Source organism: Podarcis raffonei, chromosome 8 (assembly GCF_027172205.1).
Source record: "Podarcis raffonei isolate rPodRaf1 chromosome 8, rPodRaf1.pri, whole genome shotgun sequence".
Lineage (NCBI taxonomy): Eukaryota > Metazoa > Chordata > Lepidosauria > Squamata > Lacertidae > Podarcis > Podarcis raffonei.
Window position 1 is genome coordinate 23,975,727 of NC_070609.1, and position 17,261 is coordinate 23,992,987.

Consider the following 17,261-nt stretch of genomic DNA (forward strand, 5'->3'; position numbering starts at 1 on the left):
CGAAGCGCGGAGGGAGCGCTCCGTCTGCGCTTCTGAGGCTTCGCGTTGCTATTGCTGAAGCCAAGGAGCCTGCATTCACTCTATAGGATGCACACACATTTCCCCTTAATTTTTGGAGGGGGAAAAGTGTGTCCTATAGAGCGAAAAATACGGTAAGTTGCAATACTGCAGTTATTTCCTGTGCTGTGAGGATAGCATCAAAAGCCCTAGGTTGTATGGGAGAATCTACACCACCTTTCTGCAAAAGCTTTCTTGGAAACTGGGTCAATGCTTGCATCAGGAGGTGACACAATGTGGACTCTTCCTACATGATATTAGACTGCTGACATGTTTGCAGTGCAGATGGGCACCACACAATAACAATGTCAGAGGGTGCTAAGAAAAACCCCCAAGGAAGCAAGAGAATGTGCAACTGCAGCACCACCTCCTGCCCTCAACACAAAACACATAAAATGTATTAGTATTAATTAATAGCACCGAGAAATTCTTATCAGCCCACAATTGTATATGTCCCCCCAGAAGAGCCACTGCCTTCACAAAAGACATTTTCAAAGGTTAAATTCAAATACCAAGTACATGTTTAATCAATTAAATATACTTAATAATCAAAAACTAAGCTACTCAAGTTAAAGTATGATCCTAGACACCAATCTATGTCTTGCACTCTTTAGCATTAACTAGAAGCACTGTAAGTATGGTCAAGAAATTGTGAGCAGGTTGTAGGATCATGCACTTCCTCCTCTGCCTATTAAGCTCTTTACGGACCCCAAAAGGCAGGAACCTTTTGTGTTTTCCCTCCGCACTGTGGGCCTACTCTGCTACTACTGGAAATTCATGCTTACCTACACTGATCATGCAATTTCTCTAGAGTACGTAAAGTCAAGGACCCCGCAAAACACAAACACCCCAGAGCATGCATTCTGCAAAGGTTAGAATGGCATTCAATCTATATACAGCCCTTTTCAAAACTGCTATATATGGATGTTCCCTAACTTTCACAATGCTATTTGGTGCTTAAAGAATGATGGTAATTTAAATTCTTCTTTAACAGTTCTCAACAGAGCTGTTGCTTCTTTGAAATCTCATACCATTCTGTGAGAGTGCCATGCCACTAGTAAGTTTTTGTCACTGCAGTGAGCACTAGTGAATTCTTAGGTGGTAGAAGCAAGAGAGAGTGTATTAACTACAAAGGAGAAAATATTAGCCACACAAGTGTGAGAAGCTATCACTGCTATACCTGACTCCTCCTGAACTGTTTCAAGTAATAGCGGTTTTTGTTCTAGATTCTGCACCACAATTGTTTTTTCTTCCTTCTCCTCTTCTTTTATTGGGCTTATGTCAAACTTTTCAAGAACATGTATGGCTAAAAAAAGTTATGCATTAGTTTTAAAACTGTTAAGAATAAAAGGGAAAGACTACTAGGACTACATTTGCTGGCAAATCTTACCTTGCCTGAATGCTAACCTTACGGAGTATTTATTATTCCTTATCTTAAGCTTTTAAAAATAAGATTCCAGTAATATGTTTCAATAAATCATGCACTACACAAAGACAGATACACCATAAAATTGCTATTGATTTATTTAGAAAGGTTGCATACTTTTGTGTATGGTATGGTTAGTTCAGCGACTATCACTTGGGGGCTTATATAATTGATATTAGCCTTTAGGATCTTAATATTCTCAACAGGGGAGAAAGCAGAAAGGAATGTTAAACCACACTCATATGAGAAGCTGTCACACTTGTACCTGACTGTTTTTCTAACGATTCCACTAATTTTGTTTCTGGAACAGGAACTTTAAATACTTCAAACTCCAGCTCTTCCTCAGTCACTATTTTTTCAAAATTCTCAAGCGTATCTTTCGCTAGAAGAATTGCACAGTTAATAAACCGCCAGTAAGATTTCAATTTTTAAAACCCTCTAGGTTGTATCAAAGTTTTACTCAAAGCAGACCCATTTAAATTAATGGACCTACATAAGTTGTTGTCATCGGTGTTTACTGTTCATTGGATTTCTTACCCACCCTTCACCCTAAGGTTCCAGAAAATGTTACAGTAATATAAAAATACATTATTAAAACACAGTTTTTAAAAATAATTTCAGACTAACGGTGGGGGTCCTAAAATCAATCTCTCTCAGGTGTCACAGGCCAGGGTAAAGAGTTGGAGCTTTAATGTATGACAAAAGCTATACTGCGAAAGTGCCAACTGCACCTCTGTATGGAGAGAATTCCATAGCTTAGAGGCTGCCACGGAAAATGTCCTCACCTGGATCACCAACCTTCAAACTTCTGAGGGTGACAGAACTACCAAGGCGGCTGCTGCCTTTTGACAATCCTAACACTTCATATATTAGTCATGTCCATTAGAATCATAGAATCATAGAGTTGGAAGAGACCACAAGGGCCATCGAGTCCAACCCCCTGCCAAGCAGGAAACACCATCAGAGCACTCCTGACATATGGTTGTCAAGCCTCTGCTTAAAGACCTCCAAAGGAGGAGACTCCACCACACTCCTTGGCAGCAAATTCCACTGTCAAACAGCTCTTACTGTCAGGAAGTTCTTCCTAATGTTTAGGTGGAATCTTCTTTCTTGTAGTTTGGAACCATTGCTCCGTGTCCGCTTCTCTGGAGCAGCAGAAAACAACCTTTCTCCCTCCTCTATGTGACATCCTTTTATATATTTGAACATGGCTATCATATCACCCCTTAACCTCCTCTTCTCCAGGCTAAACATGCCCAGCTCCCTTAGCCGTTCCTCATAAGGCATCGTTTCCAGGCCTTTGACCATTTTGGCTGCCCTCCTCTGGACACGTTCCAGTTTGTCAGTGTCCTTCTTGAACTGTGGTGCCCAGAACTGGACACAGTACTCCAGGTGAGGTCTGACCAGAGCAGAATACAGTGGCACTATTACTTCCCTTGATCTAGATGCTATACTCCTATTGATGCAGCCCAGAATTGCATTGGCTTTTTTAGCTGCCGCGTCACACTGTTGGCTCATGTCAAGTTTGTGGTCAACCAAGACTCCTAGATCCTTTTCATATGTACTGCTCTCAAGCCATTAATTTCAACGGGTTTACTCTGAGTATGACTAACACTGGATACAACCCTCCCTCTAAAATGTGAAAGTCCAATAGTCAGCCAACAGGCAGAGCTTTAAAAAAAAGTTTTACCTATATGAAGAATTTAGCGTATTAGTGGTACAATCATTATGGTTATATTGTTCTTATCTACAACAGAGGCACACATCTGAAGAAAATACAGTTTGTTTAAAGTCACTTAAGAAGTTAGATCCCCATCACAACTCCACCTGCACACTAAAATAAGTACAAAGAGCATGCTTTTGTAAGAGCTAAGATGTTGTTCTGTAGGAGGCCACATCTCTCAAGTACTTTTGTTCAGCCTTATAGTATGCAATGTTAATATTGTGCACAAGAAATGATTCTCCAGTGCTCAAATAATAAAAAACCCCCTAGATTTCTAAATTGAATTCATGCAGAAAGAAATGTACAGGGATAAACCCTACTTCATTTGTATAAAGCTAAAGAGGAGCTCCCAATACCAATAAGCAGAATGCTCTGACTAGATCCTGTTGATAAGAATATAACAGAATAACATGAAAGGTTCGTGTGAAGAAGCCAAACTGAAAACTAGTTCAAGACCCATTGTAAGAGTATTTTCATTACGACAGAAATGTGCTCAGCTAACATAGCAAATGCAAATGTATATTAGATGAGAAGCTATGCAGTTTCTAAGTATCAGTTTTTGGGAAAAGTATTATGAAAAATTATATGTCTTTAGAGACACACTTAAGTTTTGGTAAGAAACTTAAGGCCTCATTAACATTAATTCTGAAACAACTGAAAGAAGCAAGCATATCCTATACACCTGGGAGAGTTTGAATACAATTTTAGGGTTGCAAATCTATTATTTTCCAGCACAGCAATTACTAAGCTCTCAATCTGAGAATTCAGATGTGGGATGGTGAGGGGCAAGAGTGGGGGGGGGGGGTTAACAGCTCCATCTCAAGTTCTTTTCTTTCCATTCCATTATGTTGCAATTTGATACAGCATGAGCAAATATTTGTATTTCAGTCACCTGACAATTAATTCAAAGTGCAAAGCATTTTTGCCAGTCCTCTGAAATCTATGCTACTTCTGATGCAAGGGCTTTTACGGAGTGAAGTGCAGAAGTGGCCAACTGTGTTCTGACCAGTTAAGACATAGTTTTATTTCTTTGAAGGGGAGAAAACAGGTGCCAGAACATACAAAGCATTTCAGATTCAGATAAGATGTCTCAGCTCATGAAAGGATAGAAAAGGCACCGCAGAGGCAAGAAGAGAGAGAGAATCAGAGCTACCCACAGCGATACCTGGCTTCTCTCGAATTTGTTCCACAGGTTCTGATTCCGGAACCCCAACCAACACCACATCCTCCTGCTTCTCCTCCTCTACGGGTTTGAACTCTATTTTTTGAGAGCCACGTTTAGCTGAAGAAATTGTGTACATGTTACAGAATATTCAGGGTATAGTATATATAAAGAGAACATTGTAGATTTTAGTCTGGATATAATTATTGTTTGTTCTTATTCTTTGTTGTTGGTTCTTCAGTTTGAGTTTCAGCAGGGCAATGATGGAAAGTGGAATTTTGCCTCATTCCAAAATAATTTACAATTTTATCTCAAATTGTACAGCTGTTAGTTATAATTAACAGGATGCATTGAAAGGCACACAATTTAATTTGGGGGGGGGATAATATAAAAGCTACCTTTATGAACGTTCAGAATTTTAGAGTCTAGTTCTTACATTATCTCAACAGCTTGGGATTCATTACAAAGCAAGTCCTTCTCATGCCTTGTCCTGTGTAACCTTGGACTAAATTTGAAGAGCCTATGTTGTGACTTCTCCTCACACCAGCATCAATGCTCTTAGAAACCGGCTCCTCACATTTCCCAACAGAGAAGGCATGGAGTTGCAGTGGCACCCATGTGTTCAGGATGTGGTAAGAACTGTGTATAAGTTACTGAGTTCTACATTCTTTCTTCCCCTAGGGCACATACCATGGACAACCTTGTAAAACAAATTAATTTAATAATTTTAAAAAGAAAACACCACTTGATAAAGAAAAAACCTTTAAACGAATATGAGCATCTGACAACCAGATTAAACTGAAGCTCTGAGCAGAATCTGTAAACCGAAAATCTACAGATTAAGACTAGTATAAGGGGGTCCCTATAGCAAAGCAGGGAAGTTTAGATACTCACCGCCATCAAGACTTCTAGAGGCCCGTTTACTTGCTGTCCGTTCAAACTGTGGTGCAGGTCTGTCAATCAGGGCACTAGCTTGTCTTGTCTGTGCCTGTGTCCGACCACTGTATCGAAATTTAGAACCCAGTACCAGGAACCTGCTCTTGGGAATTGCTTCAGTGGATGTTAGCCTAAAATGCATGTGAATATTTCCACATTATTCATCTCCAACCAATAATGACAAGTCAAATAAGATCCAGCATGGTGGCAATTATTTGCATAAGATAAACCCATAGGAACTTAAATTGTATGAGTTAGACCATGGTTGCCATCACAACCCCAATGGTGTCACCAAGTGCTCCCCCTATATTTCCCCCCATATGAGTACCATTCACTCATATGAGAAAAATAAACAACTGCACTTAGGGTAACAAGCCACGGGGAAAGGTCACAGTTCAGCAGTAGAGCAGATGTTTTGCATGCAGAAGGGCTGGGAGGAACTGCTACCTGAAACCCAGGGGAACCACTTCCAGTCCATGTCAACAATACTGAGGAAGGTAAATCAATAGTCTGCTCCAGTATAACGCAGCTTCCTATAATCTTAGCATTACATTGAATGAAGACAATGACTCATCCAAGATGGTTCTGAGAAAGCCATGTGGAGATCTGAACCCAGGTCCCCCTAGTTCACCCACCCTACTGTACCACACTGGTCCTCAGTTAATGAAATCCCTTTATGAACACTCATTCCTAATACCACATTCTCATTTCTTCATTCTTCCTATGGTAAAAGTTGACTACCTACATTTTATTAAGCATTTGCAGATTAATGGCCTTAGCTCAGTGGCAGAACATCGCTTTGCGTACAGAAGGTCCCCAGAATGTCCAGGTAGGGCTAAGAAAGACTCTTCCCTGGAACCCTGGAGAGCTGCTGCCAGTCAGTGTAGACAATACTGAGCTAGATGGACCAAGGGTTTGACTAGGTGTAAGGCAGCTTCCTATGTTCCTGCTTTCCTGTCTGAACAATTCTGTGCAAATTAGAGGCTTCCTTCGCAACTCCTGGCAATGTATACCAACAACTGGAATAAAAACTTACAGCTTTTACACACACACACACACACACACACACACACACACACACACCATTTGTCATATTGGATGGGGGAAAAGAAACATACCTGAAAAATGTATGATGCTCAACACAAACTTTCCACAGCTTCTTAGCTGCCCGATAACTAGGAAGCTTGAATCCAATTGTACTTTCATATTGTTCATGCTGTAGAGAGCAACAGTACAGAGTAAGTTTGAGGACAGCCTCACATAAAGTGCATTGTAAGTATCAAGCCAGAAAACTATCATGTTAGACCTCTGTCCACTGCAATACAATTTGGACAATCTGCAGAACAGTTCATTTGCTCTGTCAATATTTTTCTTAGACAGAAGTCAGATTTTTAAAAAAGGAATGAAAATAGTATATAACTCCAAAGCCTACCTCGCCAGGTCGAATTTTGATAAAAAAGCTGCTGCGCTTGTAGGAAATCTTCAACACTTTGGGCCAAGGGAAACGGTTGATTCTCAATTTATCTTTGTAGACAAGAAGGCCACTGGAGCAGACTCCCAAAGTAATATCCACACCTTCCAAGTCCTACAAAAGCAGAGTTTGGAACACACTTCACACGTGTTGGCCCCAGAATTTGTAGTGAGATATTCTGTTACTTGATTTTTATGATGCTACTGAATCTGTCTCCCCACTTTTCAAACATTCAAAAGCCAGAAATCACTAACAGCTTAAGCATTCCTCCCAACATGTATTTGCAGACATGACAACTCTTTCCACTACCTCTTATGTGAAAAACGCTTCTCCCTAAGTGTCCTGTGCTGCATTATCTTCAAACAATTAATTATCAGGGGGACCTCTGTAGGTCCTGTTTCTGAGAATCACTGTCCCAGACGGAAGAGCAATGACAAAAAGGCCATGAGCAAGTTTATTTATAAGTCCTAGGGTAGAAAGAAAATTCTACTTAGGCTATATACACACTACTAGGAACTGACTTTTCTACTCACAAAAATAGAAAGATTCAAGTGGAAATAGAATAGATGAGTGAAAAACTTCCACCCCCGGACAAGCTATTTTTTTTTAGAAACTAGGATACTAGGACACCCAGCAGTCACAGTTGTGCTCTGATTATTTAATGATTGGCTCAGTACAAAAGCATCAATACTAAAAAAGTTTTTATTGACCATCTCATTAAGATTATTCTGCCACACAGTGACAAATTTAGATCTTTTCAAAAAATACAACTCACCTTTCTGAACCAAAGACTACTTAATGCACAATCAACTATAAAACACCAATTTTAAAAAAAACTTTATCTAGCAGCATAATACACACAGGCCAATAAAATACATTTAATATGCTCCATGCCCTATAACAGGTCCCACAAGCTCAAAGCAACTGGGTATGATGCAACATCACCTGCAGAATTCAAGAGATTCTAGAGCACTGATGAGTTCTAATAAAACTCCCTCCTTTGGGTAGAGAATAATGAGGGTGTACAGGCTAGCAATCAAATACATGTCTACTTAGAAGTAAGCCCCATTCAGTTTAATGGAACTTACTCCTAAGTGTGTACAGGACTGCAGCTTATGTCTTTGTGGGACAGTCACTCAGATACACTACAGAATGAAATGTGACAGCAGATTCCATAGGAATGAATTCACCCCAAAGTATCCAACAGACCCTTATCTATAAACTGAAAGATATACTGATTTAGTTACTATGTGGTTGTAAACATCAAATATATAGCAACCATTTTTAAACGATCAAGAATGTTATTTCTGAATGAGGTATGAACTCTGTCATCTGTAGGGCGGACACCACATTTTAGGCTGTAAACCCATTCCAAGTATGATTAGATTAACTAGATCACATGAGGAATTCCTTGGCTTCAACCTCTGATGCAATAATCCAAAATTGTCATGCCTAGCCATGAACCAGTACCATACAGATAGTTCTCGGAGAACAAACCCAACACCCTTTACAGTGGTACCTCAAATTACATACACTTCAGGTTACATACGCTTCGGGTTACAGACTCCGCTAACCCAGAAATAGTACCTCGGGTTAAGAACTTTGCTTCAGGATGAGAACAGAAATTGTGCTCCGGCAGCGCGGCAGCAGCAGGAGGCCGCATTAGCTAAAGTGGTGCTTCAGGTTAAGAACCGTTTCAGGTTAAGAACAGACCTCCAGAACAAATTAAGTACTTAACCCAAGGTACCACTGTACATCAAAGTTATGGGGGAGGAGGCAAGATCCCTTGGAACAAGTGCTGAGGATCACCTGGAAGGAATCTCCAGAGGGAGATTTGCTGAAGAACCATTAGTATTGTCAGAGGAGGAAGTAAAATCCCACCCCCAGCCCTTGAGAATGTCAGTGCCAAAAAGTCCAAGTCCAGGTTGAAGAGTAACAACACAGCATGTGTCTATGGATCTAGAATAGAGGTCTCATTGAGAGCAAGCAAGACTGGAAACAACAGCTGTGGTCCAGGAAGGCCACTGTCCATTTGACTTGGAAACAACATAAATCTCTGGTTTCTTGAATCTGAACCTAGTCTCCTCTGCCTGCTGTGTTGTATCCTTGCCTGGATTTGACCTGGGACTGTTACCTGCCTTTGTCTATGGATTACAGTATGGTCCTGTGCATGACCTTTGCTTGTTTTGGACACTGCTGGAACATCATCCCAGTTCTCTGTGAATATCTTGGGAGAAGACTTATACTTCTCTGGACGGGATTCTAGACCCTGAGGGGCACCTACTGGAGCATGACAAAAACCAAGAACCCTCCCTACTCATGGTATCGAGTAGGAGGGAGAAGATGAAAACCAAGGGCTTTGCACATTAAAAGTAAAAATATTATGATATGAAACAAGTATTTTCTTCTACCTTGGCGTGATGAAGATCAACTCCATACATAGACAGCTTTTTGGCATTCTCAAGAAATTCCAGATCAGCTTGAGCAGGAGTCATACATCTACAGAAATATAATGGAAAATGATACAGCAAGCCCACTATTTGCTTACTTCACAGGGTGGTTTAAAAAAAATAAATCATTAGCAGATACTACAGTACATGCATTTATCAAAAGAAATAAAAAAATGGACCCTGCAAACCTCTTGTTTTTTAAACCCTTCAGTGAGTTCTTTAGCACTAGAATGGTAACTTTCTAAAATAATAATTATTATTGTTATACAACATCCTAGGAATTATCTATTTGCTACAGTTTCTCCGAAAGAGGTTAGCTTGCAAGAATGTGGTTAACAAATTAAACTAGACAAACTAAAGAAGACAGAAACATATGGCCAAAAGGTACAAGAAAAATGTATCTCAGATATGTGTACAACAAAAACATTGGAACAGTTGGGGCATTAAAAAAAGTAATAACTCAACAAATCAATAACTCAGTTAAGGTTACAAACTTATGCATGACTTCCTGGGAGTGAACTTCACTTAACACAGTGCCAGTTTCTTGAGTAACCAGGCTTAGAACTAAGCTGTAGCTCTTGAAAATTAAAAGCAAGGGCATATGAAATCACTTAAGGGAAAAGACATGCTAGGGGCAAGTAAAGTAAATATGGAGTTATGTGAACTTTTGCTCAATATGAGGCTGTTTTCTGTCTTGAACTTTACTAACAAACTTCATCTCAGTGGTACAGCAAGATAGCGCTTCACAGATGCTTTGTTTAAATGTTTAAACCTCCCACCTCCTTTCTAGTCTTGCTGTGTATTCATGGAACAGAAGGACTGGTGTATTTATAGAATTTATTTCTAACAGTATGAGACGTCTCTTCCAGCCATATGGTGCATTGAGAATTGAGCCACAATCTATTACTGAAAAGAGTTTCAAAATGCACTTCAGGGTAACTGTAACAAGTATTGTTATAAAATATTTTTTATCCAGCTCAAGCATCAAAAATGCTTTGAAGTGAGTCTTAAATCACACCCAGTGCGAAGTTCCATGTCATTTTTTTATGTTAATTAAACATAAGTCCAATTGAAGATCCATACACACGGGTTTGAATAATTCACAACAGTAGCACAATTAAGGGATGCTTCACACATGAAATGTTTTGGACAAAAGATAATCTCCAATGGGGGGGGCGGCATGATTGAAGGCTTTGAAAGTATTTTGCAAATGTCTGGAAGCTACTTCACAGAACAGGTTACAAATACTTGTACTTGTCATCACACTTGCACGTTCTTCAACTTTATCTTATTTTTATTTTATTTTATTGGTGCATGCAACTTAGAACAGGAGAAGCCAATATGGCCCCCTCCAGATGTTGCTGCCAGCATGGCCAATGGTCAGGAATGGTGGGAGTTGCTGTCCAACAACATCTGGAGGTCACTATACTGACGACCCCTGACTTACAAGAAACAAATCTGCTTCCTGACCCCTGTAGCAGTCTCAATGCTTGTCATCAGGCTTAGTTTCTGGGGTACCAATTGTTACTGGGGACCTGGATTTTTGCACCCCTATTCACAGTTTTCTTTTGCATAGATCCTATTTCCCTTTCCTTTAAGGTTATATGAAATTTCTTTTTAGCATATTTATTTTATTATTTCAATTTCTATTCGGCCCCTCATTGATCCAAAATCCCAGGGAGGTTTACAATATGTATCATAAGCATCAATAAAATGAAGCTAATAACAATGCAAACATTAAAAAGTCATATAAAAATGCTAAATTTAAAATTACCTATAGGTCTTATGTAGTTCCATGACCTTGTCTTCCAGTTCCTTTGTCTGATTTGGGGCCAGCTTGAATTCACTGACATAATCTGGGCTATGAAGATCTGGGTCAAAGTCTCCTAGTTCTGACTGGATTGTGTAAGAGCCCAGCAAAGCTAATGTTGCAAAGGAGCAAGGAAGCCGTCCAGTGAGAATGTCTTTTCTTAGCTGGAGACACAAATAGTACCTACAAAGGAGGAAAAGAAAGCCTCAGAATGGGGAATTCAAATTCTGATGACAAAACAGTGGACATTGGTGCTGGCTAGCACCACAACAGAGTTCTTCATTAGAAATATGTTAGTGTGCTTCTCGCTTGGAACAGTCTACCCCTACTTTCATATGACTGTGAATTGTACCAGGCCATATGGACAGGGAACCCACATGAATAAAGTATTGTTTGTCTGTATTTAACATAGACAACAACAATCAGGTGAGGATGCTCATACTACACAATCTGGAACAGGCACTTGGTTATCACTACATAGCATAACACTCAGTCTCTTTTCTCCTCTGTTATTTACAGCTGACTGGTAGCAGAAAAATAAAATAAGTTTCTCAACAAGAAAATAACACTGGACCTGTATAATGAGCAAGATCCTATATCCAATAAAATGGAAGATGGGATACAGAAGCCTCTGGGTGTACAAATGGAGCAGACACTAGGTGTGCAGGGCAGCCAGCACCATATTTTTTCCCCCGGGGTTGATGGATTCCTCAGGTCCCTGTTGCTCTGCAATTGTGCCTCCTAGCAATGAAACTAGCCTCTCGGGTCTGGGCTGGCCCTTGTACACAAATTACTCCTGTCTAAGAGGTTCCCAATGAATCCTAGTTACATCTGGTAGAGGAGATCACACCTGGAGAGGGAACCCTCTTGAGTTCTGCAGCCAAGCCACCAATCTACTCAGCCTCCTACTTCTACCATTTAGCTACCATGCCATCGCCCGGAAAGTGCAAGATCCAGGGATACTTTCGCTAGCATGGGATATGCACCTGCAGATCCAACAGTGCAGGCAGAGGTATGCCACTGAGCACCTGTTCTTTCCAGCACTCATGTGAAAGACTGGATACTAGCCATTGTTCATGGCATGTTTAGAGCTTAAAGAGGTTTACAGTCTTAAATGTCTCATGCTCACAACTGCCTTTTTACAGGCCAGTTTTCCCAAATTTTGAAAGTTGGAAGTATGAATGTGTCTGTAAGCTAGTATAAAGAATGGAGTTTGCTTTTTAAAGAAGTTATTACTTTTGCAGGGACACAATCTATTTCCAAGTTCTCTAAAATGCTCCACTGAGTTCCCTTATTACCAGACATTAAGCCTGTCATGTTACTAAGTTGACAAGCAATGTAATAACTGTTTGAATTTGGGATTCCGTCATTAGTTCTACATACATATACACAGGGTTGTAATTTATTACTGATTTTACTGTTTTATCTTTCATAAGCAATTTTGAGGGGTTTTTTTTTACAATCAAATAGTGTATAAATTTTATGAACTAAATAAATAATAAATATTCAAAAACATCGTATCACAAACAGCTTTTCAAACACCTCTCTTTTCCAAAGCTGTTTGTCATGCGTCATAACATAGCTTGTCAAACAGAAATGCAAGTTTTAGAGTCCTTAGGCTTCTGGAACTAAGCACACAGTTCTTTGAATACTGATGAGTATTTATCAGTTGTTTTTTATCTTATAATTTCATTCATTATTTGTCACAATTATATCCTGCCTCCCATTACTCTTTCCTAAATTACAACATTACTTGATCGTTAGCTTTCCTAAGAGCACTACAGACCTTGTTATGTCCTCTGTCAGCTGTGCTGGATCCGGAGGATAGAACTTGACATTGAAAGTGAAATTCCATGGGCCTCCTGCAATTAAAACCAGATTTGTTGTGAGTTTTCCTTTATAATATTGCTTTCAAGTAATATTAAATACCGCAATATAGGTATCATAAGATAAAAATAAACACAATGAATATGACATTAGGAACACAGTCCCACTGGTACGTCTCACCTTCAACGAAGCAATGGTTCCCTGACATCCTTGGGATCTCCAGGTAGGACTGGGAAAGACTCCTTTCTGAAATCTTGATGTGCCACTGCCAGTTGGCATAGACAAAAGCTAGATGAGCTAGGTGGACTAATGGTCTGACTCAGTGTAAGATGGTTCTATGTGTTCCTCTAGTGCAGGGGTCACCAACATGGTACCTACAGACACACCTGCAGAACTCCCTTGGTACCCATAGGTTGTCCTCCCCTTGCTGAAATAAGTCTTGAAAGAAAGATTCTATTGTAGCCAATAGAATAGTTGCTTAGTTGCAGTGTGTATGTGCAGTGGCGTAGCGTGGGTTGTCAGCACCCGGGGCAAGGCAAGTAATTTGCGCCCCCTAACCCGTGGATTTGCCCTAACCCCAGATGTTGCGCCCGGTGTGGCCGGGCCCCCCTGCACCCCCCACGCTATGCCACTGTGTATGTGTGTGTGTTGCTCATAACAGTTTCTCCAGTTTGCAAATGTACACATGGACCCAAAGAGGTTGATAACCCCTGCTCTAGTAGATCCTGCCCCATAACCATGAGGGATTTTCAGTAGGGGCTCCTCCACAAAAATGGAACTCGCTCCACACCGACGCAAGTAAATATGAATCTCTTCTGTGAAATTCTTAACGGTGGTTTAGATTAATTTGACGAATTTTCCCCTGCTGTTCTACATTATGATTTTTTTATGTTCCAGCTATAATTTGGTATAGTTTTTATTAAATTTGTATTTGCTTCATTTCTGTACACTACCCTATGATTGTAAACATAAACAAATGCAGCAAGTTTGCGTGTCAAGACCCCGAGGCCACCCCCTCGTTGATGAATGAGACACAAGGACACAGATATTAGGTTAATGTTATTGGGCAAATTTAGGCCACAACTTTATTGGTTACAGAATGTGAGCGGTATTGGCTTAGGCACTGGAATTGATCTGAGTATATCTGACTGCTGCCTGTCACGCAGGGAGTCCTGTAAGGGTCAACCACCAGTAGGGGGAGCTCGATGAAGCACCCCCCCCTCCCCGCCAAATCTATGATGCGGCTGGGACCTCCAGGTGACGAGGGACTTCGTCCCCGCCCCCAGAGGGGAGTGGGTGGCCACTGTGTTCCACTGCAAGTCCTCCCCACTGGGAAGTGGAGCAGATTTATCATCCCAAAATAAAGAAAAGTTAAATCAGTGGTGGGGAACATCCAGCCTACAGATCTAATCAGGCCTACCAAACCTCTCAGTTTAGCCCATCAAGTCATATTGGGTGGACCACACCCAGCTATCACTCACCAGACATCAAATGTAGGGAGTGCACGCCTGATTTTTCCTTTGCAGCAGTGGCTTTCATTTGGCACTGTTCAAATTCGGTACTGGATGCAAGCTGTGTTGACAATGGGTGTTTTAACCAGAAGTGACTTGCAAGTCCACCCTTAATTTTCAATGATGTTGCTATATTCTAAATTTAAACAATTCCTACTTTAAAAAACATACCCTATACAAACTGTCCTCCTGTAGAAAAGCAACAGTTTTATTAAAAGAAAAACTACATAATATGGAAAACAGAGGGCTTGCACTCTGTTTAAATTTGTCCTGATCCATTCTATCACCCTTACATGAACTCCAGCAATGCTGAGTGCTTCTTTTGATTGCATGCCAAGGCTATAAATATCCACCATTTCTTTTATAAAAAACAGACTTGAGCCACTTACCATGAACTTGTTTTTTTATCTCTTTGGCAGCATCCAACCATGTCTGCAAGAAAACAGTAGCAATTAGTCATATAGAGTCTGACAACAGTTGCAAAGAATATGGCCTGAAAATGTACTGTCACTGAGTTAAGTAGCAACCATCATTGGATGCCAATTGGGTTATCTTAGATTGCAAAAACACTGCATATAGGATTAATTAAAATTTGATCTTTGGGGGCACTGACATAATCAATAGATTAGGCTTTAACTATGGACAAGCAGCCATGGTTTTATTTAGGCACAGTTAATTTTTCTCTGACAGCCAGACTACAACAAACATTAAATGTGGGTTTGCAATTAAGATGCATAGTTTTTAAAAATGGTTATTCAAAGCCACTTGGGGACTGATGATTATTGGGATTGTAGCAGGCAGGGAGGATAATCTGATCCTTTTTTTCCATGCTGTAGTCATGAACAAAAAAACAAAAAAAACCTCTCCTCTGAAGTTGCTATGTGCATTGGGAGGAAATCTTTCATTGCCACCAAAGGAAAATTTCCTCCAGATACAAATACAACTTCAGAGGAGTGGTTCTATCAGGACCACAAGCAGGAGAAGAAAGGGTTAAACTCCCCAACCACCACCATCTGTAGCAATCCGGACAATTACCAGTGAAATGGATGGTGCCATTTTTGCTTCACATTGAGTTATTATATAGTATTTGAAAAACTCATTACATAAAAGACACAGAGCTCTAGTCCATGAAAACATAGACATACCTATGCTTTTGATGAATAAAAACTAGCCTAAATCACCCCCTGGCAATAATAAAAAGTGGCAAATTAAAACAAATTAAGAATCAGCGGAACCCAAACCTTACAAAATAAAACTTATTTATTTGGCAAGGAAAACGTAGTTAAGATGTTGCCCAGCAGGCCTCCCTAGGAAGAAAAACAAAACTATCTTTCCATTGCCAGCATTTGAAAGTTCCCAATTCAGTCACTAAGCTTACTATTCTATGGCTAGCAACTGGAACTGGGTGCACATCTGGTCTTGCTGGCTCACAACCATAATATTTCACTAATATGAATTCATACAGTAATCTTGAAGATTGACATATATAAATAATCTCTTACAAGATGCTTGGTGGGGCTCCAAGTGGTTCAAAGTTCTCTGAATTTGCCTCACTTAAACAGCTTACTGACAGAATGTGAGTTCAAAGTTATTTCTGCCATACTACAGCATTAGGCAAGTTAGTACTTAGGAAAATGAACATCCATGCAGCTGTAATTGCTTCTGGAAAGTGTCATTAAAAAAAACCCCTTAACTCGAAATAACTTTTAGGAACCAGTTATTTCCACACGCTGTCTGCATACAAAGCCATGGTTTTGGCTCCTTGCCAGTGCTCAGGAGCAACAACTATGACTCTTGGCTTAGTGTTGCATCCAAACCAGGAATCAAGGTTTGTAACGTTAAAACAAACTATCATTAGCAAGTCAAGACGAAACCTTGGCTTCAGAACTTGGTTGGTTTGGAGTGAAACAAATCATAATCCCTGGTTCAGATGTAGCGCTTGTGATGTAGCACTTGTGATATTTTTGCTCCTGCTAGTTAACTGGGGGGAGGGGTGGGAGGGAGAGAGAGATGAGGGGGAGGAGATCAAAGCAGGAATGATCTGCATATTCATGGTACAGTAGTACCTCAGGTTACATACGCTTCAGGTTACAGACTCTGCTAACCCAGAAATAGTGCTTCAGGTTAAGAACTTTGCTTCAGGATGAGAACAGAAATCGTGCTCTGGCGGCGCGGCGGCAGCAGGAGGCCCCATTAGCTAAAGTGGTGCTTCAGGTTAGGAGCAGTTTCAGGTTAAGTACGGACCTCTGGAACGAATTAAGTACTTAACCTGAGGTACCACTGTAAACCATTAACTGTGGTTTACCACTATGTGTCAAAGTAGCCAATTTGTCAGCTGCAAAGTTTATGCTACTTCAAGTGCTTTTCTGGTCACCATTAAAAAAAACAGCCTTGATTTTGTGATTACAACATAATATGGCAGTTTGGTAGATTGTTTATTTATTTGGGCCATACTTTTACATGTTCCTGTAAAACCTTGGGCACAGCTTATGACTGAGAGATCTTATACCACAAATCTGTGCTCAGACTACACAATAAGCCAAAACATGGTTTAACTGCTACACCAAGGGGAGGTGGAACAGTGAGAAGCAAAATGGGTGTGATCCCTGGGAGCCAGAGTGCATTCATGCTAAGCCATAGTTTGGCTTAGCATTATGTAGGATGCAGCCTTGCTGTCTTTAGAAAACACTTTTGTTTCTTCTGCCTATATTGTAGTTTGTTCAAATAGTGTAAATATAGTAAATACATTAATAGTGCAATCCCATAAACGCCTGATCAGAATTTAGTCTTACTGAGTTCAGTTGGAATGACTTCCCAGTTGTTATTATTATAAAGAATTTAGCCTCTGCAAATCAGTCACTCAAAACTGCTAAGCATTTACATTTTGA

The 17,261-nt window shown here is 40.2% G+C and overlaps 1 protein-coding gene across 34 annotated transcripts in view; it reads right to left on the bottom strand.

Annotated features, from left to right (window-relative positions):
- Positions 1 to 17,261, bottom strand: part of EPB41 (erythrocyte membrane protein band 4.1) — a 274,098-nt gene that overhangs the window by 48,308 nt on the left and 208,529 nt on the right. For 15 of the 34 annotated variants that reach the window (XM_053398562.1, XM_053398561.1, XM_053398570.1 and 12 more), the window contains exons 5-11: positions 14,763 to 14,805; positions 12,822 to 12,897; positions 11,000 to 11,218; positions 9,187 to 9,274; positions 6,737 to 6,889; positions 6,423 to 6,520; positions 5,263 to 5,435 (exon numbers count right to left, since the gene is read on the bottom strand). In XM_053398562.1, coding sequence (XP_053254537.1) covers positions 5,263 to 5,435; positions 6,423 to 6,520; positions 6,737 to 6,889; positions 9,187 to 9,274; positions 11,000 to 11,218; positions 12,822 to 12,897; positions 14,763 to 14,805 — 850 coding nt within the window. Of the gene's footprint in view, positions 1 to 1,237; positions 1,364 to 1,748; positions 1,866 to 4,371; positions 4,489 to 5,262; positions 5,436 to 6,422; positions 6,521 to 6,736; positions 6,890 to 9,186; positions 9,275 to 10,999; positions 11,219 to 12,821; positions 12,898 to 14,762; positions 14,806 to 17,261 lie in introns of all 34 variants that reach the window. The other 19 variants (XM_053398548.1, XM_053398547.1, XM_053398549.1 and 16 more) reach the window with 4 other exon arrangements.